This window comes from Gavialis gangeticus, unplaced genomic scaffold (assembly GCF_001723915.1).
Source record: "Gavialis gangeticus isolate Ggan-Ray unplaced genomic scaffold, GavGan_comp1, whole genome shotgun sequence".
NCBI classification, from domain to species: domain Eukaryota; kingdom Metazoa; phylum Chordata; order Crocodylia; family Gavialidae; genus Gavialis; species Gavialis gangeticus.
In genome coordinates, this window is record NW_017729027.1 from 51,490,267 (window position 1) to 51,517,018 (window position 26,752).

The following is a 26,752-nucleotide window of genomic DNA, read 5'->3' on the forward strand; positions in this document are numbered from 1 at the left end:
TGCACAGAAGACAATTAGAAGACAGAGTAGATTTGCATTTATAGACTAACCAAAATAGATATATCAACATATACTAAATAAATAGATTTAATTATAGTCTGACCACTGTGTGGCACTCCTAATGATCTCAATGGAAGTTCCTAGCATGGATTAGTCCCTAAGTGTCAGCCAGTGACTTCTCAAATAGCCTATCTATATTTTGAAATAATTATAGACAAATAGTGAGCAAATACATAAAGAGAATGGTTTTGTTTATATCTTACTTGAGTTCTTGTGAGCTTGTGGCCAGCATACTTCGAATGCTTTTGTCAGCCAAGGGGCACCCAGACAAACTGTAAGACATGGCAGGATATCCAAGTAAGTCAACACACCTATAAAACTAGCTCTCCCAAACAAACACAACATAAAATTAAAAAATAAAAATAAAAATTGTAATGCAGAAAAGCGATGGGGCAAGTGCTGTAATATTGAATTTTGTAATATAGTTAACCCTCTGAATATATTTATAAATAAACTTTACTTCCAATACTACATACTATTAAAGTCCTTTTTTTGGTTTTATATAATAGTAAAGTGTAACAAAAATATTTGTGATCCTGGGTTAACTAGTTAAAAGTTTTAAAATACTTTGGAAATTTTAGTAATCTATTTAAAAATAAAAGACGTTTATACAACACACAAATTAGCATGCTTTAAGGTCAACATATATTACTCAAAGGGTTAACACATAGTTCAACGTTTTACTTTGACAGCATTGTTGAGGTAAGCTGAAAACAATAAATTGAAAAGACAGAATCCACCATGAAAAAAATGAAGTCACACCTTCTATGTGAGGCGTAATTACCAGTCACATGACCACTCCCATCACACCCTGGTGTTGGACATCTGCCACCAAACAAAAACAAAAACAGCCAAAATAGTAAGTATGTTTAAAAAAAAAACTTTTAAAAGTTTCATTGTTTCCAGTTTAGCTGCAATGACTGCAAGGGGATTTAAGCATCCTATCGAAAAGCTGCAAAATGAACAGGATTAAATGAAAATGGCGTCTCAATACAATATAGCATCATTAAGAACAAGCAAATACACATTAGCTTATCACTTTACTTAACTGGCAGTTTGAAACATTTATATGCTGCAAATGTTGCATGCTCATACTGCAAGGCGTATATGTACTCGTTTTTTTTAAAAAAGACAAAGAGAGAAGAGGTTAAAAGGAGAAAAAAATAATTTCACCTCACATTATGCTTACGTTATTAAATCCTTTTTGCTCTCTTTGCACTGAGGGTATTTGGGTTTGGGGCTTGGGATTGTAACTTCACCAGGGTACCTTCGTTCTTCAAGAGCCTCTTGGAAAGGATCCAAGTCTTCTGGCTGCATGCAAACACAGAGATATTAGTCCCACTTAGGTGAGGCCACAATATACATAGACACAATGCAATGTAGAGCTATCAGACATAGCACCTCCATTATGTCCAGTCAGAAAAATACTGACATTATTTTACATTTTTTCTCACCTACTAAGCCTTTATATAGTGCATTTACATTTCAATACACACTTCTAAACACATGAGAGAGAATCACATTGTTTTCAAAATTAAGGAAGAAACGAACAAAAAACAGATATTTTCTGTTGGTCACAGTTATTCTCATTTCCAAAGAATCAATAATTTTTCCCAGTCACAATTCTGTACAAAACACAGCCAGGGATAAAAAACCCTAAATGTAGTATTTTATACATCAAAATACCAACTTAAAAATAATATTTTAAAAGTGTTAGGTCCCTTAAAAATGAATCAGGAACAATGATAATAGCCATCGCTATACACACATATAGTATCATAATCTGGGGCAAGCCTCAATGGATCTGCCTGGCAAAATATCATTTTGTAATTTATAATTAACTTTACTGATGCATTCAGCCTTTTGAAATTTGAAAGCAGAAGTGAAGGAAAAGTGACTGAATGCAGAATTTCCTGTAGATGGTGCTGAAAGCAACAGAGTTACAATATTCTGCTTGTTTCAGTAAGGATGCTATACAGTCTGCATTACCTCCCTTTTCTTAGCTAATGAGGGATATTTTGGCCTCAGTGAAATCAATAGTAAAACTCTCATTGGCTTTAGTGGAGGCAGGACTGTATTCAGTGAGGAAAAAACCAAATACTATTATCTTGCATGTTTCAAAGCTATTAAAAAATGGTGTCATAGTAAGTTCTAATTAAAATAAATTGAAGAGAGATCCTACTACACACTGTTGTGGAAATTATTAATCTTTTAACATGGATCTGGAGAGTGAAAAAATTACTACTACCAAAATCTGAGATTGTAAAATCCTGGTTAGATTAGAGTGGGTTAAATCCTGCACAGAGTATGATGAGCACGAGTTGAAACCTGATGAATGCAAGAAGTAGCATCACAAATAAAACTGCTGCATTAGCAAATGTCAAGCGCACCCTTTCAGAGCACTAATGGAAAATACATGCCACGCTACAAAGTAAAATGTGAAACAGATAGGAAGTCACTAAGGACCAAATTCCCTTCACATATCCCTTTCTGTTTACAGAATAGAGCAACGTGAATTTGAAAGGAACAATGACAACCACAACCCCTTCATTATACTTTAGAAATAAAATATTTTACTAATAAGGTGTAAAGTCACTTGAACAGTAATAGAAATCATGAATGCACAGATAATTCAGGAGCAGGCCTTCTAACAAGCAAAATCCTGGTTAGGTCAAATAGATGAACATTCATCCTATATTCCACAGCTACTTCTAATATGGATTTCTCTGTAAAGCAGACTTTACGTTTAGTATTTCATTTTAAAATTTCAATATGAAGAGTGCATCTTTTCCTGAAAGCTGGTTAAACCTTGATTCCAGTATTGTAAAAAGTTATGCCAACTTACTCAGATAGGATCATTTGGAAAATGCTAGAATGTTTTCACAGAAGAAAATACATTTAAACAAGACCGTGCTGTTAGGAAACATGATTCACATTCATGGTTCAAATGTTGTCTGAAGGGAGTTAATCACAGATCAGATGTGTGCAAATATGATATATTTCTAAAAATTAACCAGCAGAAAGTCCTTTTTGTAGGTACCCATCTATTTTTGTTCATCACGTATTTTCCTACCAAATTTTCGAAAACTAACGTATTAAAACAGTCAGATTTAATGAGACCCCGTAGATGAAAAAGACATACATTAATCTCTTTGGAATCATCTTCGTCTATTCTACTGGGCTTCATCTTAGTGTAGTCCACTGGTAAGTCCCAGCAGTCGCTCTCATTCAGTTGGTAACACCGATTATTCATCACAGCTTGTCGTTGTGGCGACATTGGCTCCAGCGGTGTCAAAATGGTACAGCAACCATCTCGCTGCCTCTGCTTGTTCATGCTTAGATCCAAGGTTCCATTTTCATCGACTTCCATATCAGGATTCTGTCAAAATAAGAAAAATATTGTTAATTCAGTTTCCCACTATCATACTGTTACCTCTCTGTGTTTTTAATCTGATTGCTTAGCAGAATGATAAAAAGCTTTACCATGCCTGTATAGATTGTAAGTATTGAGCCCCCACCCACACATAGCATGATTCTGTTACACAACATTAATGCTGGTAAAGTAGATTCACTCATATCTTCCTGAAGGATTCATTTGAAATTTGGAAAAAAAATAAAAGGGGAGACATCCTACTACTCACTACCACCACCTTGAAAACAGGTGTAAAATTTGTAAATGAAAGGATAAATCTCTGAAGGTATTTTCTAGTTGCTGCCCTTATGCCTCTGATTTACTTCTTGACAGGTTAGTCTCTCTGAGTTAACATCTGCTTGATTCTGGCTACTTCCAATCCTAACACCTGCTTAGGTGACTAGGGCAATAAAAACCAGCTAGAATATAGTATCTAACTGCAAGAAAGAAAGAAAGAAAGCAAGCAAGAAAGAAAGCAAGAAAATGCTTTGTTCTTTTGATACTAATAAAGATTTAGAAAAAGAGCTTTTGATTATTAAGCAAAATCTATTTGCACTGTGTTTTCCATTGTCATATGAGGAGAAAACTATGAAGAGCTCTCAGATCCTTCATCACAGATGTTAAAGTTTAATATGCCTTAACTTTCCAAAGTCTATCTTTATAATCAGCTGGTTTGGGCAAAGAAACTGGTTCTGACATTCCCTGCAGCAACTGAGGAACTGTGAAATACAGAGTGGGTAGGGGATTTTTTTTTCCCGTTTGGAAACAGACCAAGAATTATTTATTTCAAATCTTGTTTCTTTTTTTCCTTTTTCTCTTTCTATGGGAAGGATAGGACATACATTAAAAACACAAAATGCTCACAACAATCCTTCATTTTTCAAGGGTGAAACTCTTCACCAGAAATTTGATTTCAGAACTGGTGTGAATGCTGCTGCCTCCTTAGATGTCTAGCAGCTCTCTTTCCTCTTGAGGTAATAACAGAGCTGCAGGAAGACACACTGACTCAAAATCATTTGCTTTGGGCTATTTCCTTGATAGATACTTTTTATTCTAACCTATACCTGATTATTGCCTTCATATTAATTTATGTTTGATAATATATTTATCTTTCCCCATTTAGCATATACATTTTAGTGTGTCAGGAGAGGGGTAACATCTCCTTATGCCACACAATATTTACAGTGCTATTGCTCTGGATGTTCCCATTCCTGTTGGTATTGCACACGACTGCATTTACTTGCATTCCACAAAGACATTTTCCCTCATCTATAGGAATAAATCAATTAATTAAAAAAGGAAGCATTTGAAAACAGAGTTACTAATCTGTCTGGATTCATAAAAATTAAGATTATCTTTAATTGCTAACACTAATTGCTATAGTTAATGTGTTATGTATAATCAAAAATCTTTACACAATAGGAGAAAGAAAGCCTTTGTTTATCTGGAGAAGAGCAGAACATGTCTGCCAGCTCAAAAGCTCTTCTATAAGCACAATAAAACTGTATCCCCTGCACTGCATCTGTCTACTTAGCCATCTAGTGGCCTCCTATAGGTACCACTTTATTGGTTGCTGGTGCATTTTAAATAGTCATTTCTCCTCAGCTGTCAGAATCAGATTTAACCTGTTTGTAGCAAAATAAAATTGTTCTTGCAATGTTTTAAAAATCAGATGAATTTTAATAATGGTTGGTTTTTTATACATAAAGGTTAACATCAAAATTACTTTACTTCATTGGCTTCTGTTCACATTTAACAAGAGATTGAGAGTTTACTAAAATAAAGACCATTGGTGACACTTCATTATTACTGTTATGCAACTTTGAAGTTATGTGTAGTGGTAGATTTTATTGTTTGTTTCAATGGATAATGCAGTGATTTTACAGCTATTATATACTTTGGATAGGTGAGACATTTTTATGCACAAGTAGCATAGATTTCTTTGTATTAGATCCTAAAACCTTAGGGCTCATGTGTGATTTATATACTAAATTACATTATTAAACTGTAATCCTTTCTTACAATTTATGAATCAAATGGTGTTTAGTCAAAAAAAAATTCTATAGTGCAATTAATACCACTTAAGTAACCCAAATAGCTTTTATACTTACTACAGACTTTCTCAGTAAGAGAAGGATTAAAAGACAGAACAACATATTTTATCAGCACCATTTTAACTGTATACACTGATCTGTATTTCAAGAGCTACTGATGAGTAATTTGCATCTTTATCTTTTATTTTCGTGCCTTAGCAGAGCTTCCAGATTTTTCAGTTGTTTTGAGAAAAAGATTAAGCAAGTATTAAAGCTATTCTTCAATCTATCAGGGGCTCAAAACTAGTGAAGTAAAGAAGCAGCTTCATCAATAAACATAATTGCTCATTTTTACCCTGGCACAGAGATCCTGAGGTTTAGTGGAGAGGTTCTGAGGCATCTCCCTGCAGCGAGTGGAGAGATTCAAAATAGCAGTGGCAGCCATGTGTGCTGCCTCCATGTCATGGGTATAGTCAAAGCTGCTCTTGCTGCAGGTACTGCTGGCACTGCTGCCTCCACCACAACTCATATTGCTGCTGCTGCTAGGGGCATAACTGCTTGTTGTGCTGCTGGTTGGGCTTGAATTCTTACAATAACGTTTAGCTGTGGGAAGAAATATGACAAGGATGACTCAAAAGTACCAGCATATCACATAAGTGAAAAGAAAAACAGTTTGCTGGGGGTGAAGTTTATTATGAGCAACAGCGGTAGTTTAAAAAAAAAGGAAATAAAAATGATGGATGCATTTCATGATTTTTGTGCAACTTGTATATGCCAAAAATGTGTGCGTGTATTAAACATCCAATTCAAAACAATGAAAGGTGTGTTTAATGTGACCATGTAGTGTACTGAAAAGCAGGCCAGATTTAGCAAACAAGCACTGTGCATGAATTAAGGGCACAGGGAAACACTGCTTTTACTCCAGGGGAAGAGATGCTTACATATTCATATGGTAGCTGGGAGCTCTTTGGGTCATTGCTTCTTTTGTAATGAATTCTAGTGCATTACTAGTATTCTGTTAATTTGTAGAAAATCCAGATTCATAAGAGATCTTACTCCCTGGACCTAGTGAGGATCCCACTCCCTGGACCTAGTGAGGATCAAGCTCATAGTAATAATATGCTTGATCTTTGGGCCAGAGTGCTAACTATATGTCTTGGGTAATCAGAGTATTCTTTCTTTCAAAATCATGAATGAATGCCATGCCATTGGTCAATAGCAGGGACAGGAAGTAGGAGAAATTCAGAAAAGAAGGTGGTCGCAGAATGAAGGGGTGAGCGTTGGCTGAAGTTGGAGGTGGGATCTTCATAAACAATAAACAAAATTAATATAAATAGAAAAGGACATTAAACTGCTTGATTTTCAGAGGTCCTCAGAGCCCATAGCCCTCATTAAAAACAACACAATCTGGGGATGCTGAGCACTTCTCATAATCAGGCCATAGGCATGCATTTAACTACATGTTCACTGACACATACTATAAATCACAACAGCTATTCATGACAATCAGTAAAACACATTGGACACTTTCTCCTGCACAATACAATTCATTTTTTTAAACACCAGGGTTTTATATTTTAGTGAATACTAAAATCTTCTACCTAGAGAAAATGAGATACGCGCTCCTCCCCTGCCTCCCCCCTTCACCCCACACCCCAGATTCCCTCAACAACTTATCCAAAGAAGTTGCTCAAAAAAAGTGTATTCATTCATAATAAAAAAGTGCCTGTTGTTTTAATAAGACTGGGCACAGCTATGTTTTCATATAATACAAATCAGAATGTCAAGAGATACATACATGTTATGGTGATTTTTTCCCCTTAAGGTGCATTTCTGAATACTGCAGAGATCATACTGCATAATAATGTATAAGTGCAAGACATTGTTCTATTAAATATACAAGTATGTGTTGGTTAGAGTTCTGTATAAAAGGTCAGCACACTAGTTGGAGCTCTTCCCCAATAGTTTCAATTGAAATGCCAGTCTCTTCAGGTGTGTCTGTTTAAGCAGACATATATGTAGTAATCTGTTCCCTTGAACCTCTTTATAGATTAGGTTTTGCTTTAAAAAGCAGATATGCCTCAACTGGAGTCCAAGAGTAGACTTTGTCATACAGTGCTTACTCTATCCTTTTCATTATCACTTTTTTTTGGACAATGCAATGAAGTCATTGTTTACAGTATGTGAAAAAATGCTTAATTTGTAGCAGATGAAGGAGTTTTCTCAGGAAACCCACATAATGCACAAGGTGTGATATTTTTTAATGAAGTGAATGTTAAGCATTCATGAAGTTTCTTTGGTTTTTCACCCTTTAGATCACTGTTGTTTTCTGAGTGTTCATGGAGAATGTGCGTGACTTATTTTTCAAGAGTTTCATTATTAAAATGGTGGTTGTTGGTGGTCATTAAAAATTCAGCATTTGTCCATTGATACCTTGTTATGATATTCAAGACACTCAAGTATTTTCCAATATATAAGATAGGCAGGATTTTGGTTACAATTAAGACAGTAAGTGCTGTGTTTTTAACAGCAACTACTTTACACACAAGTTGCCAAATGGGGACTGTTTCAAATGAACAAATAACATAATGACTTTCCCACCCTTTGCAGAAAACTAAAGACATATTACAAATGTTATAGTAGATTAAAATTGAATAAATATAAGACAGACAATAAATGGTGTTATATATACGTGCATGTAGAGTGAGAGAAAGAGAGAGAGAACTCTACACAGGTCTAACTGATAGAAACTCCTCCAGACTCTGATACAGACTCCCTCTGTGGCCTGGTCAAATCCCATATTTTTTCTGCTTTATTTTTTCCACCAATAGAGAAGAAATCACAATACATATGCTTAGCTGTGTTGTGAAGAGTAATTTGTAAATAAATAAATTGAAGGTCAATATATTTTCTAAGTATCATTATTAGCTTCTGTTTTACCAATTAATATCATTAAAAAAAGCTTTCTTGTCTGAAATCTGTCAGGTATGGTTCTAGTCATTTTATCTTGATTCTCACTGTACAGATTTTAAACTCTTGACACAACCTGAGTTATCTATCTCACATTAGACTTGAACAAAGAAATGTGGAAACTTGATTGTAGTGAATTCCAGAAATCCCTATGTAGCAAATGGGAGTGGAAGTGACATATAGTTTAATACACAGGGAAGCATAAACTGAAATTCTGTGTGCATGTTACTGTGTTTGAGAGCTCTGTAGTCTCCCGGTGGTTTATGGTCAGCAGCAAACCTGAATATAGAGAGCAGACACTCCCATCAAGAGATAGCCATAAAGGTTCTCAGATAGCTTGTCCAACTACTTCATTCCAAGAGGTTTGTCTTGGGCTCTTATCTCTCTGTGAATGAATGCCATGGGGCATAATGGCTATCAGCTCCTGTTTTTCAGTTATTTTGCATGTTTCTCTAAGCTGGGGAGCACTAGGAGCCCTACCCAGTGTCAGGTATGGAGCCCTCTCCAAACAGATAGAATGGAAAACAATTAAATCCAGCCCAATATCCTAAGGTCTAGAAGTTGCTGTCTAGTGGTTAAGTTAATCATAGCTCCAACACTTTCTCTAACCCTCATGTTCCCTAACCCTTCAGGATTTTTCAGTCCCAATGCAAATGAGTGAGAGGACTAGGGAACAGAGAGGACTGCTTGACTACCTGAGGAGCTTGGGAACAAATTTGCAGAAGCTCCCCACCATCAACTGAATGGCTTTTCTATTGAAAAATTCTGCTGTCTCCCTTGAATACTGGGTCATGCTACTCCCTCCCTTTAAGCCATATAAAATAATGCCATCATGCAGCTCCATACACAAAAAGCAAACAAGAAAGCCCAATTCAGTATAAAGCTGTTCTCCTGTAAAATCTTCTTGGCTTCACAATGAACAACGTAAGGTGTCCCCTCCTTAGGCAGTTATTGTTAAAGCCTACTAGAAAAAGAAAAAAAAGGACAGTCCAGGGGGAGTTATCTATTCCCAGGTTACTCATCCTGGTGACTTTTTATATTAACAAAGACTCAAAGGTTAAGTCATTTTTTCTGACCCTTGATACTATTTGTATTTCTGCTTTTGCATTCTGTTCAACAGAATTCACCTCCAACTACTTTTCAGTCTCCCACTGAGTACTCTAAGGATGCCTCTAAGAGAGTACATTGTTCAGAAATAAATCAGTCTTATGTTATAGTAATCCATTCCCTGTACTAACCCAACTTGAAGTTTAAGATGACTCCCCCAGTAATTAAACTCTATACATGGAAAACTATCAAACGGTTATAATTTTCCATGTACAGAATCTAATTAGTGGAAGGTGGTCTTAAATTTTCCACCTCACATCTGTGGCAAGGCAAGCAGTTGTGGTGGGGGGTAAAAGGCCAGATCCAGTCTGGCCCCTCTGCTGCCCATCCACCAACACGCACCCCCTACCACATGCCCTCCAGCTGCCTTCCCTGTCCCACTCCCTGCAGGTTCTCCCACCCCCAGTCTACCCCTGCCTGGCTGTGTGCCTCCTCCGCTGCCAAACGAGCCATTCTAGCCCCAGGCAGGCAGTGGCTCAGCTCTGGCTTCAGTCCCATGCATGGGACCACAGCTAGAGCTGAACTGTCACCTTTTTCAGGCTGGTATTTGAATCCAAGACAAGGCTGTTTCCCCCCCACGCTGACTGGGGGAAAAAAATGGCATTTTTGGCACATATGCACAGGTGAAAATTCTAATTCCCCTGAAAGGTAGACATGTAGGAGTATGTTTATGGACTGGTGAGGCTCAGTGGACTGTGCACTGGATGGGCACATATGCAACTATGTATACACATTGATTCTGGGCACATACCTACAGCTAAGACCTGAAACTGTAGCCAGCCAGAAACCCATCATTAGCAGGTGTTAGACTCTGGAGAAGGCCACCCATATTTTAATCCCAAAAGTGCAGGGGTTAGACCTCTTTTTGAAGCTCTTAGCCAGCCAAGAGCTGGGACCATGTGTAGGATAATGAGCCAGCGGACATGTGGCTCAGGGAGATGGTGGCTTGTTGGAAATGGAACAAATGGTCCTAGACTTCAGCCTGGACCCTTGCATCCAATAAAGCATAAACTCCCTGCTCTAGCACTTCCTTCCATTTATTTTATTCAATGCACCGGGCAGTGGCTCAGCCTCAGAAAGAAAACTGGAGAGAGGACCTATGCTGTGATTGTTAGAGTACTATGCTAGGAGGTCTGAGTAGATGAATGTTCAAACCCCCTTTGAGGAAGATCAAGAACCGCTTGCTTCCTGGTAAGGGCCTTAAACACCCAGCTACTGGGGCTAAGACATTGGAGGGCCTATCTCCTCTTCCTCTCCTCAGTTTACTGGGACTTATACTCAGGTATACATGCATGTAGCCAAATATTTACTTGGTCAGTGCATAGCTGTGTGTACATGTTCAGTCACTCTGTGTATGCTTTAGCATAAACGCTGCGTGCCCCCGGGGGGGGCGGGGCGGGGACATGGCGAGCTCCCGCAGGTGGCAGCAGTGTTGTTGGAAGTGGGAGGGGGGCGAGCACTGGTCACTGGTTGGCGACCACACACAGACGCTGCCGGCAGCAGCAGCAGCAGCCAGTGATGATCGCGGACTGCCTGTAGACACCACTGGCGGTGTCAGTGCTGCCTTTTTGCAAGGGGTACACCGCCATGCTTAGGGGGTGCATGTGCACCTGTGTGCACCCCCTACACATTGCCAATGTGCTTTAGCATCCACAGCATAAAGCCAGGGCCAAAAATGGCCAGATAGATTGCTAAAAGAAGACACATGAGGAAAATACTGTTGCACAAAGAAGAACGGTGTTCTTCCTATAGTCAATATGGCTGTTTATGCATGAAAGTGCAGTGATAGTCACTAAAAAGATTACAAAGCATCTAGAAGTGCTTCTCTCTAGCTGAGGAGACATTTTCCTAAAATTGGAAAGAGACCATTGCTTTCCCTTTTACACCTGGAATAACTAAGGACACAGAGCTATAGTTTTAATACTGAGGATGAAATTTTGTCCACATTTAATGAAATGCATATCTTCAATTGGCATAGGCACCAACTTTTATTTTTGCCAGGGGAGGGCTAAGATGATGGACATGTGGAAAGTTTTACTCATTTCAGGTGAGAGCACTATTTCTGAAGGCGGGGAAGGGTCCTTGGGGCCCCTATGTACTCAGGTCCTCTGCCAATTGGTTTTCTTTAGTGGGGTCAGAATACGACCTTGTACCTGTTTTTATAGCAGCAAGAACATACAATACCAGCAAGGCACGCACCACAAGTATGTAAGCCAAAATTAGGCTAGGCGATCTGTTATTCCACTTTGGGGAAGGAAGAAGAATTTTACTGAATTTTAAGTAACCAATACTGTTATGAAACAAGCTAGGATCAATGGAAGAAAAAAGAACAGTATTTCAAAGAAAAAAGTGTTTAATTCCCTGCAGCTTCGGCCACTGGGTATATGCAGGTAACTTCTGTTTAGATTAGTGGGTGCTGAATTTTCATGTATGAAGTAAAATAGATCTCCCTGATCTTTCAGCCTTTATGTTTCAGTTCAGCAAAATACTTAAGTATGTGTATAATTTTAAATCCATTCTTAAATCCTATTGATTCAATAGGAGTTACGCATACACTTGAATGAATTACTAACTTAACTTTATCAGGATAAATGCCGGCTGCTTACTAAGATTCTCCCTACATTTATACATATCCATAAACTGTCTAGTAGTATCTGGTATATTTTCTGTCTGAAAGAGTAGATAAAATATATGCTCAACAAGTAAAATGCCATTTTCAGTTCTAATGGTGCAAAGCCACTGATTTCAGGAACTACTCAGAATTAGCCCATTGTTTTTAATCATTTACAATCTCCTGTTTTTTTCCCAGGTAGAAGTAGGATGTATAGAGGAAGGTTAAGATATAAAGACAGTTTTACGCAAAAACAGACACAGTCACTGCCATGCTCTCCACTATTGTGGAACAACTTGCCTGTTGATCCTATCAGAGCTAAACTATCAAGAATGTAGGAAATGTGGGTGCAGAAGCTATAACAATGCTCCCATTCCCCACTTCTGACTTTTCAAAGTCAGAGTCTGTTTAAATGCAACAGTAGAGATTATTCTACTAACCCATACTTATTTCTAATTTACTATACAAAGATCTGACACCTGTCTGAGAATTCATATGGTAGCCAATGAGTAATACCAAGTACTTTAACAAGAAAATAAATCATTTCATGTTTCAGAGAACAGAAGATCCAGGGTACCAGTTTAAAGTTCACAAAGTATATGTTATTCTGATAGACCCCGAATACCAAAATATAAGAGATTCAAGTCCTTCATTCTTTGGCAGCTGATAGGTCCTGTTTCCTATCCCAGTTCCTCTCCTGCCAGATACCATAACCACATTTCTCTTGTCAAGAAGGAAGATATCCCCACATTCAGGGTTGTTAATGCCACTTTCATCCAAGTCCTGATCATCAGACTCTCATGAGTTCTTCCACTGAACCCATTGAGCATTCTCACGTGGGTAAAGACAAGCAGGCACCCTTAATTAACTGAGTAGCAATAGATATTGAAGAACAATGAGGTCCATCTTTCCTTCTTTCTCATCTCCAGAGAACAAGTATGTTATCTTTATACGAGTTGCTGGAACTACTATATGACAGCTGGATTTTTAATGGAACCCAGGAGGCCCGGTCTTCCAGATAGCAGCAAAATATACTGCTAATGTACCACATGGGCTGCTCTATTATTTAGATTTTATTCTGGGCTTAATATATCCCAGGAGCTTAATAGCTACAAAGGTTCTCTGGCCATTGCAACAATCCTGAAGCAAACACCACATACCAAGACCTTTAAAGTAATTTAAAAATAACAGTGTTCCCCTTAATACTATATGAATATGAAATACATGTCTTATTTGTATGATGTTTACATATACAACAACATTATTAACCACAAACTTGTCTCTCATGTATAAGAGTGTGCACCTCCTACCATCATATCCTTTGGGGGATATATCCCTGGATTGCACCTTGGGAGCTATGGCTCTCTTGCCATAGGCATGGTTGTCATAACTGTTATATTCAAACGTAGTCTTAGAGTATTTCTCTAGTTCCTTGGCCAAGTTGGAGCGGGGTGTGGTGGTGGGGACATTGTTTCTGTAGCCATACTGAGGGATCTCCAATTGCTTAACAAAGCACATGGGCCTAGAAATTAAAGATATGTAGAGTTTATTAGATGCAGTTCAGTTTATTGTGTCTGTGCATATTTAATAATTCATCTTAGAAAATCTTAGTTACTGATTGCACTTGAGACAGTAATAGTTTGTTGTATGTATTGGTTTGGTTGTTTTCAGCAGACAAACAATATATATGATCTTGAACAAAGCATAGAATAAGTTAAATTAATTATAATATTACTAAAATATTCTGTGGCTAAAAGTAATATAATTGGTGAAATATTCCATTTGAAAATATTTAAGGATTTTCCTCCTTTTCTGAAATTACTTTACATAGTAATGTTTTCTTTCTGGGAAGGTAGACTAGAGAGGGAGAAGCAGACTGGTAAAAATTTTGGACATATTCCTTTGTCAGAAGAAACATCGCACTAAGGGTGCCAATCAATTGGTAGACTTTCCTCTATGGTTTGTCCTGTCATAAAAGTAAGTAGCGTTTCATCCCTTCAATATACAGATCTATGCTGATCTTGAGAGATTTGCAAGAGACTTTCCGAACTTTTGCTTCATCAGCTTCTGCTGACCCCTGTATGCATGACTATAGCAGAAGCTGGAGTCCTGGTGAGGCTGCTCCAGCTATAGTCCTACTGAAGAATTTCACAACACCAAAGAGAAGGAAGTATAAATTATTATAGTCTTAGGCTGTATCATTTACAGTTCTGTTTCCCATTGACTGGGTGAACCAGGGGAAAGTGGGGAAATGAGGGGAAGCTCAGCTAGCTCTCCTGATCAATTCCATTAAGTCATTTTGAGAGGTCTCTAAAGACTTAGTGAAATATATACAACAGAGCTATCTTCCACAAGTACTGACTCTTTGATGCATAGATGCAGAAGTTAGCAGGCAGCAATATACAAAGTAGGCAAATGAGAGCCAGATCCTACAGACCTTAATCATGTAAGAAAGTGAAGAATGATTGCATTCAAAGGGCAAATCCTCTAAAATGCTGAGTTCCCTGTAATCCCACTGATTTCAACATGCATTAATGATCTACAGCAGACATGAGATATTGTTTGAATCAAGAATCTTAGAATTGAGTGCTTTCACCAAGTTCTGTAAGCTGAGGAAATGGAAAGGAAATTTGTAGGAATATTGATTTAGTCAAGATCAAAAGAATCATCATGTCTAACTGCCTGATAAAGTGGAATTTGATAAACAGGGAAAAGATACTAATACAATTTTAGTATGTTGAATTTATAAATAGATTCATTTTTATAGATATTAGATGAGAGATCTCAGTGTAAATTATCCAAGAAATTATATCATTTACACTATCTTCTTTTTATGCATGCTGCGTTTCTTTAGAAAGATCCCACCTCATATTTCACAAGATACAATGGGCCAGCTTATACAACTGACTGACAAACTACACTGTGTATCTAGCCTGATATCATTTAGGCCCTTTTAAACAACAATCCAATTTATATACTGTACATTCAGAACAAAACACAAATCCTGTGTTACATCAATTTAAATAAGTCACTTTAAATACAAGTGAGAGGGGGAATGCAATGAGGACAAATGCAGGATCAGTGCATGGAATTAGAACGTACAAAGTCCCCAGTCAATTGGTTGTGGATGGACGCATCTTAAATTGTTCTTTAAGTTAAAGGTCAAAAAGAAGCAGTGTCCAAGATGACAGTATTACTCCGATTGCATATCAAGAGCTGAAATATCCCATAGGCACAATGAAAGCAAAACTGTCATAGCTACCACTTGAGGAATCTACTAGAGAACCAGATGTTGCTTTTGAAAAGAAGTCCCTCCCTCTGGCACCTGACTTCCTGTGGCTTCTTTTAGAAGAGCACTGGTCTAATGTAAAATCCAACATATTTTACATTTCCCTACTCTTGCTAATGAGGATTTGCAAATTTGTTTTTGAATGAATCTGTTTTTTATAATTTTATAATTAGTTTTAAAAACATAAAATCTATGAGGAGAGTCTCTGGGACATCATATGAGAAAAGTAAAACCAAAACTAGAACCAGAACTGGATAGTTCAGAGAATGCCAGTTGAAGCACTGGGGAAAGAAAAATAAGGCAGTATACAGTAGATAACAGTCAGAATAGTGATGCAGAACATCCTTCTGTCTCCTCAACTATTAAGCACCCCTGGTTTTAGGAAAGACCATCAAGGTTTGATGAAGTACTCAGAGAATATTCAAAGAAAGATGCTGATAATACAACAAGAAACCTTCATTTTAAGCCACCCTATTAAAACATAGATACAAATGAGAACCTGTTGCAGAAAAACCTATGGGAGGCCTAAGTGAATCTGTGTGCTATAAGTTGTGACAGTCCCTTCAAATTCTCCCAAAGAGCAGGGAAGGATGTTGCCATCCTAACCCACCGATATCGCAGTATCCGTGGGAAAATTCTGCAGCTGTTGGGGCATCATCCATGTAGGGCTGGCACATTCATGCAGAAGTCAATGCCTTTGCACTACCATCTAAAACCTTAGCTCCAACAGAAATCATATTTTCTCCATTTGTGCCTGGCCCAACACTAGGGGGCATTTAAAATTGCAAAAATGAACTCTATTTTATGATAAATGCAGAATCCCAAATGCATGAAGATAGGGTGTAATGATACCAGACTGGCTCAACATCCTGTCTCCAGGTGTAGGACAAAAGAATGCTGTTCTACTCTTCATCGTTTATAGGTGTGGGTGGAGGATGCAGACAATGAACTAGCCCTTGCGTGTTTTTGGAACCTAAACTACATGAAGCAATTTTTCATAAAAAAGGTGTCCACTGCCAATTTAGTATTGCAAGTAGGGCTTCTGGTTTTCAATTAAACTGATATTTACTAGTAAAAGCCTGCTGAAAAAACCAAGACTTACCGGTAAATATTAGTTTATTCCCAAAAGATACCAACTTTTTTCACACTGTTCTTAGACTTTGTACTCCAGCAGTCATCTTTACACCAAACAATGCCTAAGACAAAAATGAGCCTTTCAGCTTTACATGTATTTGCCAAAAGAATTACCAACCCACCCCCATGTAAATTTGTTGGGCAAGAAATGTTGGAAAACTGGATCCAGAAGCCCTGATTCTAACCTCTTCTTTAAGGGAGATATATATAGATATACATGGATGTATGTACAAAGTACATAAATATAAATGTTCAAATTAACTAATGTGTGATTAATTTCTGCATAGTATTAAGTATTATAGTGATTTCTAATACCTTAAAACCCGATCTGATGCCTGGTTTGATTTTGACACATCACAGTTCTGATGCTTCTCTTGAGCTTTAGCCAGTTTCTCTGCTGCAGCAATAGGACATCCAGAGAGGCTGCAATTACAGAAAGGAAATTTAATTGTCTTGTCCTGAGTAGTTTCACATTATAGCACTGATCCAATTACTCCTTTTCCTCCTTAGGCAGCATGAGGAAGAATCTGGAGGAAAAAAGTTTCCAAAAACTTTTGCATCATATATGTTTCCTCTAGAATAGACTTCCTTTCCTTGAGCAACATTCTGCTTCAAAGCTGCACAGAAGATCTCATAACCATTATTGTTCTCCCCATACTAAAGATGGGCAGAACATTCAGAGACAGCAGTCAATGGACATTCAAGTAAGAGGAAAAGAATATAAGCTGAAATCTATGCAGCTCTATTAGCAGAATTTTGCCCTTCAGACTCACGTGAGTGCTGCCACAAAGATGGTCACTGAAGATTACTTAATGACAACACCATACAGGCCAAATTCCGTGCTGCTTCGCAGGTCATTCAGCTTAATTATCTCAAATTTAGCTGTGAGGTGTAGAACTCAGTGCAGAATTTGGCCTAGTGTCTCAAAGTCTAGGTCTAAAATATATTATTCTTGATGTTTATTCATGGATTTAAAGTACTGAAAGAGTGCTCTAATTCCAGTTGATGTTATATGAAAAGAATCCAGACATCTGCACTTGAACTCTAATTTGCAAATCCTGAACTATGTTTGAAGTGACAATAATAAGTCTGCTTCTACTGGAATAGAACAGTGGAAAATATATTGATTGGTGCCAGCAGATGGTGCTCTTAGAGAATATGTAAAATCCTGTGACCTAACAATGGAGGGGGTATTTCTCTTATCATAGTTTTTGCGTGCTTATGTGACCGAAGCTCCCTGTGTTTTCCATAGAAAAAGAAATTATAGTGAAAGGCAAATCGGTGCATCCCCAGATGCTCCTTCTCTACAGAAAAAAGGTAAGCAGAGCAAAATGCCCCAATAGCTGCAGAAAGATGTAAGCACAGACTCTGCAGAATGCTCTACACCACCACCCCTGGCTCCACCCTGGGTACCCATGGAAATCCCTCCGGGTCAGTTCTGCAGAGAGAGGTTAGAGGGACTCTGCAACTTGTCCTCTGACACGTCCTCATTAGACACATTGGATATCCTAGCAGATATCCAAACAGAAGTTAACGCTGCTGCAAGCAGCATTGGGTCCCATGGAATCTTCTCTGGGGCTTTTGCTGCAGCCAATGGAAATATAATTGCAGAGAAGAAGGGGGTGCCAAAGCACATCACAAAGGGTAGGTCCCCTGTAGAGGGATTCTAGGATACATGTAGTTGAAATGAGATAGTCCAGTAAACCAGAACTCTGTAAACTTCATGGTCCATACCTCCAGTATCTTCAGTAGTCCCCTACAGCTCCTTGCTGAAAATAATCTACAAGGTAACCTGATGTAGTTTGCAGTACTTTCTGCCTACCTTCCCTGCATTTTTATATAGAAAACTACAATACAGGCCTTGTTTTTCTTATGGAAAAAGCCATAATGTGAAGAAAAGCTAATTTTTAATAGATTTAAAAATATGTATTATTCCCCCAAATTTAAGAGGAAATGACATTCATTTTGGGAGGGTTTATAAGATGATTTAAAAAAATCCTATAAGAAATTTTACTGGAGTAATTTATATGCAACAATATATTGACTTCCTCCTTTTTTCAATTTTACAGGCCTTTTCATAATGTTTCTTACTCAGGTAAAACTCCCATTTAAATTTGCCTGAATAAGGCCTGCAGGTTGATCCTTTTGATAGTGCCAGACCTAAAGTGCTCTTTCTCCTTTATCCATACAAAGGGAGTTTTCTGAATCGAGTGGAATTTTTCACACATTATATAATCAACACTGATAGAAACAATTGTTGGATTAAAAAAGAACTCTGCCCCGGTCTCAATCATGTTTACAATCTTTGCTCTTTCTTCTGTGTCGTACCACTCAAGAGTCACAGTGTTCTTTTTTAAGCAACTATAGTTCAAGTAATACCAGAAAAAAAACAAGTAAAATAAAAACCACAACACAAGGAAACAATTCTTAAAATGCTTAATTCTACACTGAAGTATCTATCTGGACATCTATCCCCCTTATAAGTTAAGGAATTTACTCTTTAAAGAGAATAAAGCTCACTAAGCACCATCTGTCAGGTTCAAAACAAAACAACAAAACCACACATGCACACACACAGCCTCCAAACAGACTGCCAGAAGGGCTGCAGTTCTGAAGCACTGTTCCCTTTAGACTATAGTCTGATGATAGCTTCCTTACCTTCTGTGAGAATTCCTGTTGCTATTTACGTGGCCCCGACCTGTGCAGCCTGGTGTAGGACACTTAAGAACATTTTCATGCATGGCAAGAACTTGACAAGGAGAGTAAGAGAAAACAGCAGAGTATGAAAACAAGAAAAAAATCACGTCCCAGTATATATGAAAACATTTTAAAACAAAGCAGGATTCATTAACAACCATCATTCCTCAAAATACACACAACACACATTGCCAATAAAACCTGAAAAAGGGAAAGAGGTATTGTGACCCTATACTCATTAACACAGGTTAACATTGGATGGTGAGAGTTATGGAGGTTACAGAGTCTAATAATTAATTAATCTCTGGTGCAGGGTGAAGCAGGAGATTCCCAACATCTTCATGCGTAAGTGCTGAACAGTGATCAGCTCAATAATAAAGTGTGGATTAGGAATAGCCCAGTACTGAGGTATGGATTGGTCACATTTTTTCAGGATGTGTATGCATTCTTAATACACAGTTATGTGCACAAAATATGGAGCAGACAGATGAAAGTCTGCTCTCAGTTGTCCTTTCAATATATTGAGTTATTTCAGATTTAAATCAGTACAACTGAGAACAGGATTTGACTATAATTATGAAAGTCAACTCATTTAACCAGGACCCATTTCTGCCCAAAGCCATAGGAGTTTAACTCCTGTTTCAGTCAATGGGTACTGCCAGTTATGGAAAAATGAGCAGAATTTGTCCCTTTATGTCTATATTAAATCTCTGCAAATGTTATATTATTATACTGGATGTAAATTGAAAAAAAAAGGAAAAGAAACACCCAAGCACTCTTTTAGGTTGAGATTTGCTGTAGAGATTAATGCGCTAGCTTTAAGCAAGTCAATGGATTTACATGGGCATCCATTGCAAATTGGGTGCAAAATGTACCCACAAACTCAGTCAAGGCAATTATTTTCTGAATTGCAACATCTGTTCTTATAATGTTGCTATAATCAAGTGGTTTTGTAATGTGAAGATATATTAAACAGAAAATAGAGTGAGACAAGTTCTTTTGTATGACATGAGACATATTAGAATCCATGTCTTCAGAGCTAGATGGCTAATGCATTAACTTACTAAGATGACCATCCTTTCTCCCATTGTATTAATAGGCTTTATTTAGTTCCCACTCAGAAGAATTCTAATGAAATCAACTGATCCTTCAGTTGAGCAGAGAACTGAATAAAAACAGCATTGAGACTTGAGGATTAAACCACAGGTAATCATTGTCATCACTCCACCAGCAGCATATTAAAATGTGTACCAAAAAGTGTGCAGATGCAAAAAGCTTTTACGCTGAAAGTTCTGCTATTTACAGCTGTTTTGAAACATGCTTCACAAGTCCAGCATCACAGAAAAAAAATAAAAAGATGAGCTCACCTTTTTAATTTTAGTATAGCTACAGAACATGCAAACAGTTTAAAGCTATATTCTTCTTTGATTTACATATTCTAAAGAGCTTTATATTTACCATTAACAAAAAAGGAGAGAGAACTTTAAGCACCTGAGTAAATATTTGTGCTTAAAATAGAAAATTATGCGTCTTGCAAAATGGGAAAAAAAAGAATTTATTCTATACTACTCAGAGAGTAGCCAAGGTACTAGGGCCTTCCCTAATGTATTTCCTCATTATATTAGTTGTGTGAAAAGCCATCCTGCTATAAGAGAACCTGGTGTTTGGGTCTGCCTTTCACTCTCTGTGCTAATTTATTTCTAGCTTCCTCTCCTTTTGAGATTACCCCTTCCTTGCGAATTCTGGACCTACTTCAGACATTAATCAAGGTTCATGCTTGTGTATATCCACTGAAGGTAACAGTGCCACATGAGTATAACACTGTAACTGTACACTGTACCTGGTCAGATACCTTGTTCAGAAAGGTATACATCTTAGGAGGGCCTGGGTTACACATTACACTATGAGCTGAATAAGTGTTGATAGACTTAGTGCTAGCTTCCAGTCACACCTTCAATTTGGGCGTTTGAGGAGTGACCACACCATAATGGAACAGATGCTGTATTATGTGGATCAAGAGATGATCCTGCCCTGGAGTGGCATAATTTTGAGCCGCATAATGAGTGCTTTAAACCACTTAAATGTGTTCATGTACAGACAATTCAGGGGTTAAAAGCTCCAGAAGCTGCCCAAAATGAATGTGTAACAATGCCCTTAACGGCTTGATTTTCTTCTTTCTTGCACTGGTTCAAACCAGTGTCAATCAACAGGATCGGATTCCTCTCTGCACTCAAATTTGTGCAGTTATTTATATCTGAGCAAAATGGGTGCCAAATGCTGCCATTCTAATTTGGAATGACTGGTACCCACATTGCATTTATATTTACGCAGGCTTTTATGACTATGCTGTGAGGCTGCGGAGAATCAAGTCCACAGACTTCAAGTGGCAGACAACAAGTAACTAAGGTATTACATCATTGTGAGTAAAGCTATAGATATGCAAACACATTACAATGAGCTAAAGGTGGCAGGGTCTTAAAGTACATGAGCTGCTCCATGATAACTGCACCTCATTTACTTTGTAGTAAGTGAAAGTTAACCAGTGCTACCCAACTGTTGGTCTACAAGGGGTTAACTTCTGGCTCTTGTCCCACTGCTGTTCTTGCATTGATTTAGCTGCTGCTGATCTGTGCTGCCCCCCAGTATTCACTGCCTGCCCCCCTACCCCAGGGAGTGGGCAGGGCAGGGCAGTATGGCCAGGGGAGCTGAGGATGAGCCTGTGGGCTGCATAGGTGCTCTGTGCAGGGGGAAGCATACATGGAGAGGGGGAGTATGGTCACAAGATGCAGCAAGAATGGAGTTGGCGCCATGCTGTCTGCACCCTAAGGGTCCATGGGTTACCTTGGTGTGACCTGTGGGCATATGGCCCCTGCTGATACGGGCCTCAGAGCTTTCAGCCCCAGGACACTTAGAAGTTGGGCAGCCCTGTGCTAAGCTGTAGTAAATTACCTCCATTTCACTGAGATTAATTACCAAAATTTAGTTTTCAGTTACTGTGGGTTAAGCCCAGGCACATGGGCAGTTACCCCTTTTAACTTATTGAAATGTGTTTATTTATCATTAAGAAAGCGAATCGGACCCTAGCCAGAACCTCAGCTAGTGTAAATCAGCATGACATAATTGACTTCAAAGGCACTACACCAATGTATACAATTTGACTAATCTGGCCATATACATTTGGAACTAAATGCTCATCTTTGTTTAACTAAGTGCAGCTTCTGTTGTCTTCCGTACTCACAGAACTCATTGACTTTGGGGGAAGCTGGACCGCCGTAAGTGACAATAGAACATGGTCTAAAATTCTCAGTTGTTATATGAGAAAAATTGCTGATTTTAATTTTTTTCCATCTATTTCCTTATTACAAGCTAAAAACAATAGTAATGAAAGCAAATTAATTCTCCAAACTTGTCTTAATGCAAGACATGGCTGGTTGATGGTGTGATACTGTCTTTGACTGAACCTCTTTCAAAATAACCTCATATTTCCAAAATCAAAGAATACAGCTTTAAAAGTTGTTCTTTTTAGTGTAAAAGTTAGTAGAAATATGAAAATGATGGTATAAAGAAAGAAAAAAACCCTATAACACAGAACAGATTGCTAAATTGAGACATACCATACTAGAAAATGGAAGTAAATAAATAAAAGGTATAGAAAGCATGCTAGAAAAATCTTTGGAGTTTTATCCCCAGTTTCCATGAAACAATGTGGACTTACTTTCTGGAGGGACCCTATCTTTGTGTGGGCATCCTGACAAACTGCGGTGATGGGGGTAAAGCCCCGTTACATGGCCAGTTCCATCACACCCAGGGGTAGGACATTTGCTTTCTTTCTTTTCTGTTCTTGAGGGATCTATAATTTACAACAAATGTGTCAAGTGAATGATCCTTTCCACATGTCTGTATGAAGGTTCATTTAATGCTATAAGTGCTATAAGTTATTCTTTGGTAAATGTTTTTAAGAAAACTGAAAGAACAAACTTCTACTTCTTAACACAGTTTTGTTGCTTTTATCCCATTATTTTCTTTTCATATGGCACGCTCCTATGATCACAGCAATATCCAGTCATAGTCATTAGGTAGTGACCTTTTTTATAGCAAAACCACCTTTGTCAATCAATGTTCTGCTGGAAATCATCAGCTAAAGGGTAAAAGGTCACTCAGGAACTGTTTAGCTGGACTCCCCCTTCTTTTCAGTGCTATTTTCTGGATGTATTAAAGTCTGCAAATGTGCTGTCATAGAGTTTCAGTCTCAAGAGAGTAGCAGATCCAGCTCCTTAGCATACTGATTCAGTGATTCAGCACAAATAAAGCCTATTTCAAAGGCACTCTAAGCAGATGACAGTTTTCCCTGAATTCCTTATGAAGCACAGGAACTTGTATAAAACATTTTCTTTCCAACAAACTATGATGGGGTAAAACCATCTGATCAGAAGTACTGTAAGTATAATTGGGCTATTACAGTCATGCTTTCATAATGTTTGTATATTCATAAGATTAAAAGGTTAATCATTTTTATGATGCTCTCAGTTTCTTTATATACAAATCAATGGAAGGACCTAAGCAGATTTTTGTTCAACAAATGAATGTTTTCTGCCAAGAAAGTAATGGAACTGCTGGTGAAATTACTCCTGAACAAGAACTTGATCACATATTTCAACAGCTTGTTTCGTGTAAACAGAACATTTGTAAAGTAACATCCTCCAACCCAACACATACTGCAAGTTATACCACATCATCTTGAGCACTCTTACCATGTTTTGGAGACTATTACTAAGCTGTACATTAGTATCTAGGAAATAACATTCAAGTTATCCTAAGTACTAGGACTGTGGCTCACACTGGCTAAAATCAACCATCATCACCCTTTCAGTCCATCCTGACTTCAGCACCCACACTGATCTATACCATCATTTATGTATTTTATGTTGCTCCTTTTATTGCTTTGCTTCAGGATTTATGCTTTTTCCTTTAAAAAAGATTTTGCTATTTGGCTTCTGCTAAGTATTAGGCTCAAATTCAGCCCCAGTCTGAATAACGGCAGCCCCAATGGCATCAAAGGAACCATTCAGTACCAGTGGTACTGCAGTACTTTCTGGTGGATAAAGTGTACATTCAATCCACAGTTTATATTCTTCATGGGGTTTTTACATATTCTAAATTCCAAACTCTTACTCAACCATCTTAGTTTTTGTGAACTTCCTTACCAGGTGATTGCTCTTCTGGCCTAATTTCAATCCTTAAAACTCAGCTTTTGTAAACACATTTCTAATTAAAAGGTTATTGTAAATTTGCATATATATTGACTGTATAGTGCAGCACTATGTTTTCTGCTTTATAATAGTAAGGATATATATACTGTATATTAAATTCCATTTTTAAGGCTCTGTCCAGTCACAGAAATATCACATCACCTCTGTGAAGTAGATAAATGCCATAATCCTCAGTTTACACTTTGGGGAAAACAATACAGAGATTAAACAGTTAAACCCAAGGCCACAGAAGGAGTCAGTGTTAATGCTGGGATTTGAACTCAAGAGTTTTAACCACATAGGCCTGTGCTGAGACCACTAGACCACCAATCACACTCTTGTCCACACACACAATAAATATTGTGCAACTCTTTGTGCAAAGCACTTTGAAATGTGTGAAACATGTTAGACAAGTGAATAAATAATAAAAAGAAATAAAATAAAAATATGTCAGTATAACAGTATCCAAGGACTACTAAAAATGCAGGTGATTGATACAATAGACCATAATGGCTTCTCTGGAGTCCTTAGATTAGAACTTCAGGTACTGAATATTCAGCATAGCTTCACTTATATGCTAACGGTGTCAGGCAGATATCTTTTGTATTCAAATTTTTAGCATTATAGAGTAAAGCAGCTCCTGAAGAGCCTTTATGGTCTAACACGTTAGAAAAGATGCTGTACACTAAACTTACATTTTCAAAAATTTGTACAGAATTTTATTTTCACAGTTTCCAATTGACTTATATGGAAGGCATCCAGCTAAAACTCTATGCAGCTTTATACAGAACACAGGGGCAAGGATTATATTCACCTCTCAATATATATGTGTAGATTATTATGGGTACTCAGTTCTGTTTGATGGAGAAAGGTACTCAATTATTTTTTTAGTCCAATTTTGCAATCTTTATCCTTAATCCTTGCCATGGTTAGTTTTGCCTGAATGAAGATTGCCAGAAGAAGCCTGAAGGTTTTACAAGTCATACATTTTGGAGGAAAGCTTCTCCAGAAGATTTTAAATGGTAAGGAAAAAAGGTGGTTTGCCATCCCTTCATTGCTTTGTTGTTTCAGTGATCTCTAAGAGCAGAGGTCCTAAAGGAAGAATCAGGAACGCCAATCCTTACTGTTCCCTTATACCTGAGAATGGTTCCATTTAACTGTATCATTCATCTCCTTAAAGAAACTTTCTTGGCATGTTTGGGAGATTATATGTGATATGAGAACGAATAATAATACACAAGGTTCTTCCTTTCATTCACCTTCCTAAATCACTGAGGTATTCTTCTTTTCCTAATTCTTCTCTTTTACAGATAGAGAAGGAGCCCACCCATAAAATGTCTTGATTCAAACTACCACAAATTTCAGGGTTGTCTTTTGGTCCAGGGCTTCTATTTGGGCATATATTTAATTTAGTTTAAGAGACAGGATCACTTCATAGAAACTCTAGAAATCACTGAAATTTGAGTCCACATTTTCTCCATTGTCAGAAGCAATCTTAGGCTTTTGAAGACTGCAGATATATATGTTTGTGTGTTTCCCTAAGCATCCATGGTCTGGAAAATACTTCTGTTCTAAGGACTGTAAAATAATAGTATTGGTTTTCCATATTCTCTATGGGTTTTTTTATGTCCACACATTAAGAGGCAAATATACACCTGCTTTATGTCACGTGCAAACAGTACTTAGTACAAAAAAACACATGGCTTTGTAGTAAACTAAATAAAAATGTCTTCCTCAAATATCCAGTTTCTAATTTGTCAGTGGACCATACAGTTGTGTTTAAAAGCAAGCAAAGCCTCTCTCAGATACACTGCAAAAGAGAAATTGACACCAATAACTTCCATGTTTGTAATTATACAACTTTTGAGACACTTTTTTGTCTTTATTTTATTTACAGTCTGGAATTTAAAAAAAATATATCTTGAGTTGAGATGCTACCTGCTAACTTTAAAGTTAAAACCATATGTTCGGGCCATTCTTTGAAGATAGATTTAGAAACAAAAAAGGAAAAAAAATCCAGTTTTAAATATGGAAGTGGAAACCAAGTGTTGCCTACAGTATGGATCCAATTCTGCAATGTACTTCACATCTCCTGAGAAATACTGTGCCCTCAACTTCCATTAAAATCAGCAGGAATTCAGGATACCCAACAACCCTCAGGAGGTTTTGAACACTTTATAGGAAAGGTCT

The 26,752-nt window shown here is 37.6% G+C and overlaps 1 protein-coding gene across 13 annotated transcripts in view; it reads right to left on the reverse strand.

Annotated features, from left to right (window-relative positions):
• The window catches only part of MYT1L (myelin transcription factor 1 like), a 709,345-nt gene that overhangs the window by 121,901 nt on the left and 560,692 nt on the right, over nucleotides 1-26,752 (reverse strand). For 7 of the 13 annotated variants that reach the window (XM_019520645.1, XM_019520650.1, XM_019520644.1 and 4 more), the window contains 9 exons: nucleotides 23,029-23,163; nucleotides 19,275-19,365; nucleotides 16,932-17,039; nucleotides 13,504-13,715; nucleotides 5,861-6,108; nucleotides 3,203-3,439; nucleotides 1,250-1,371; nucleotides 823-885; nucleotides 264-332 (listed from right to left, as the gene is read on the reverse strand). In XM_019520645.1, the coding sequence (XP_019376190.1) occupies nucleotides 264-332; nucleotides 823-885; nucleotides 1,250-1,371; nucleotides 3,203-3,439; nucleotides 5,861-6,108; nucleotides 13,504-13,715; nucleotides 16,932-17,039; nucleotides 19,275-19,365; nucleotides 23,029-23,163 (1,285 nt within the window). The remainder of the gene's footprint in view (nucleotides 1-263; nucleotides 333-822; nucleotides 886-1,249; nucleotides 1,372-3,202; nucleotides 3,440-5,860; nucleotides 6,109-13,503; nucleotides 13,716-16,931; nucleotides 17,040-19,274; nucleotides 19,366-23,028; nucleotides 23,164-26,752) is intronic. The other 6 variants (XM_019520647.1, XM_019520646.1, XM_019520652.1 and 3 more) reach the window with 4 other exon arrangements.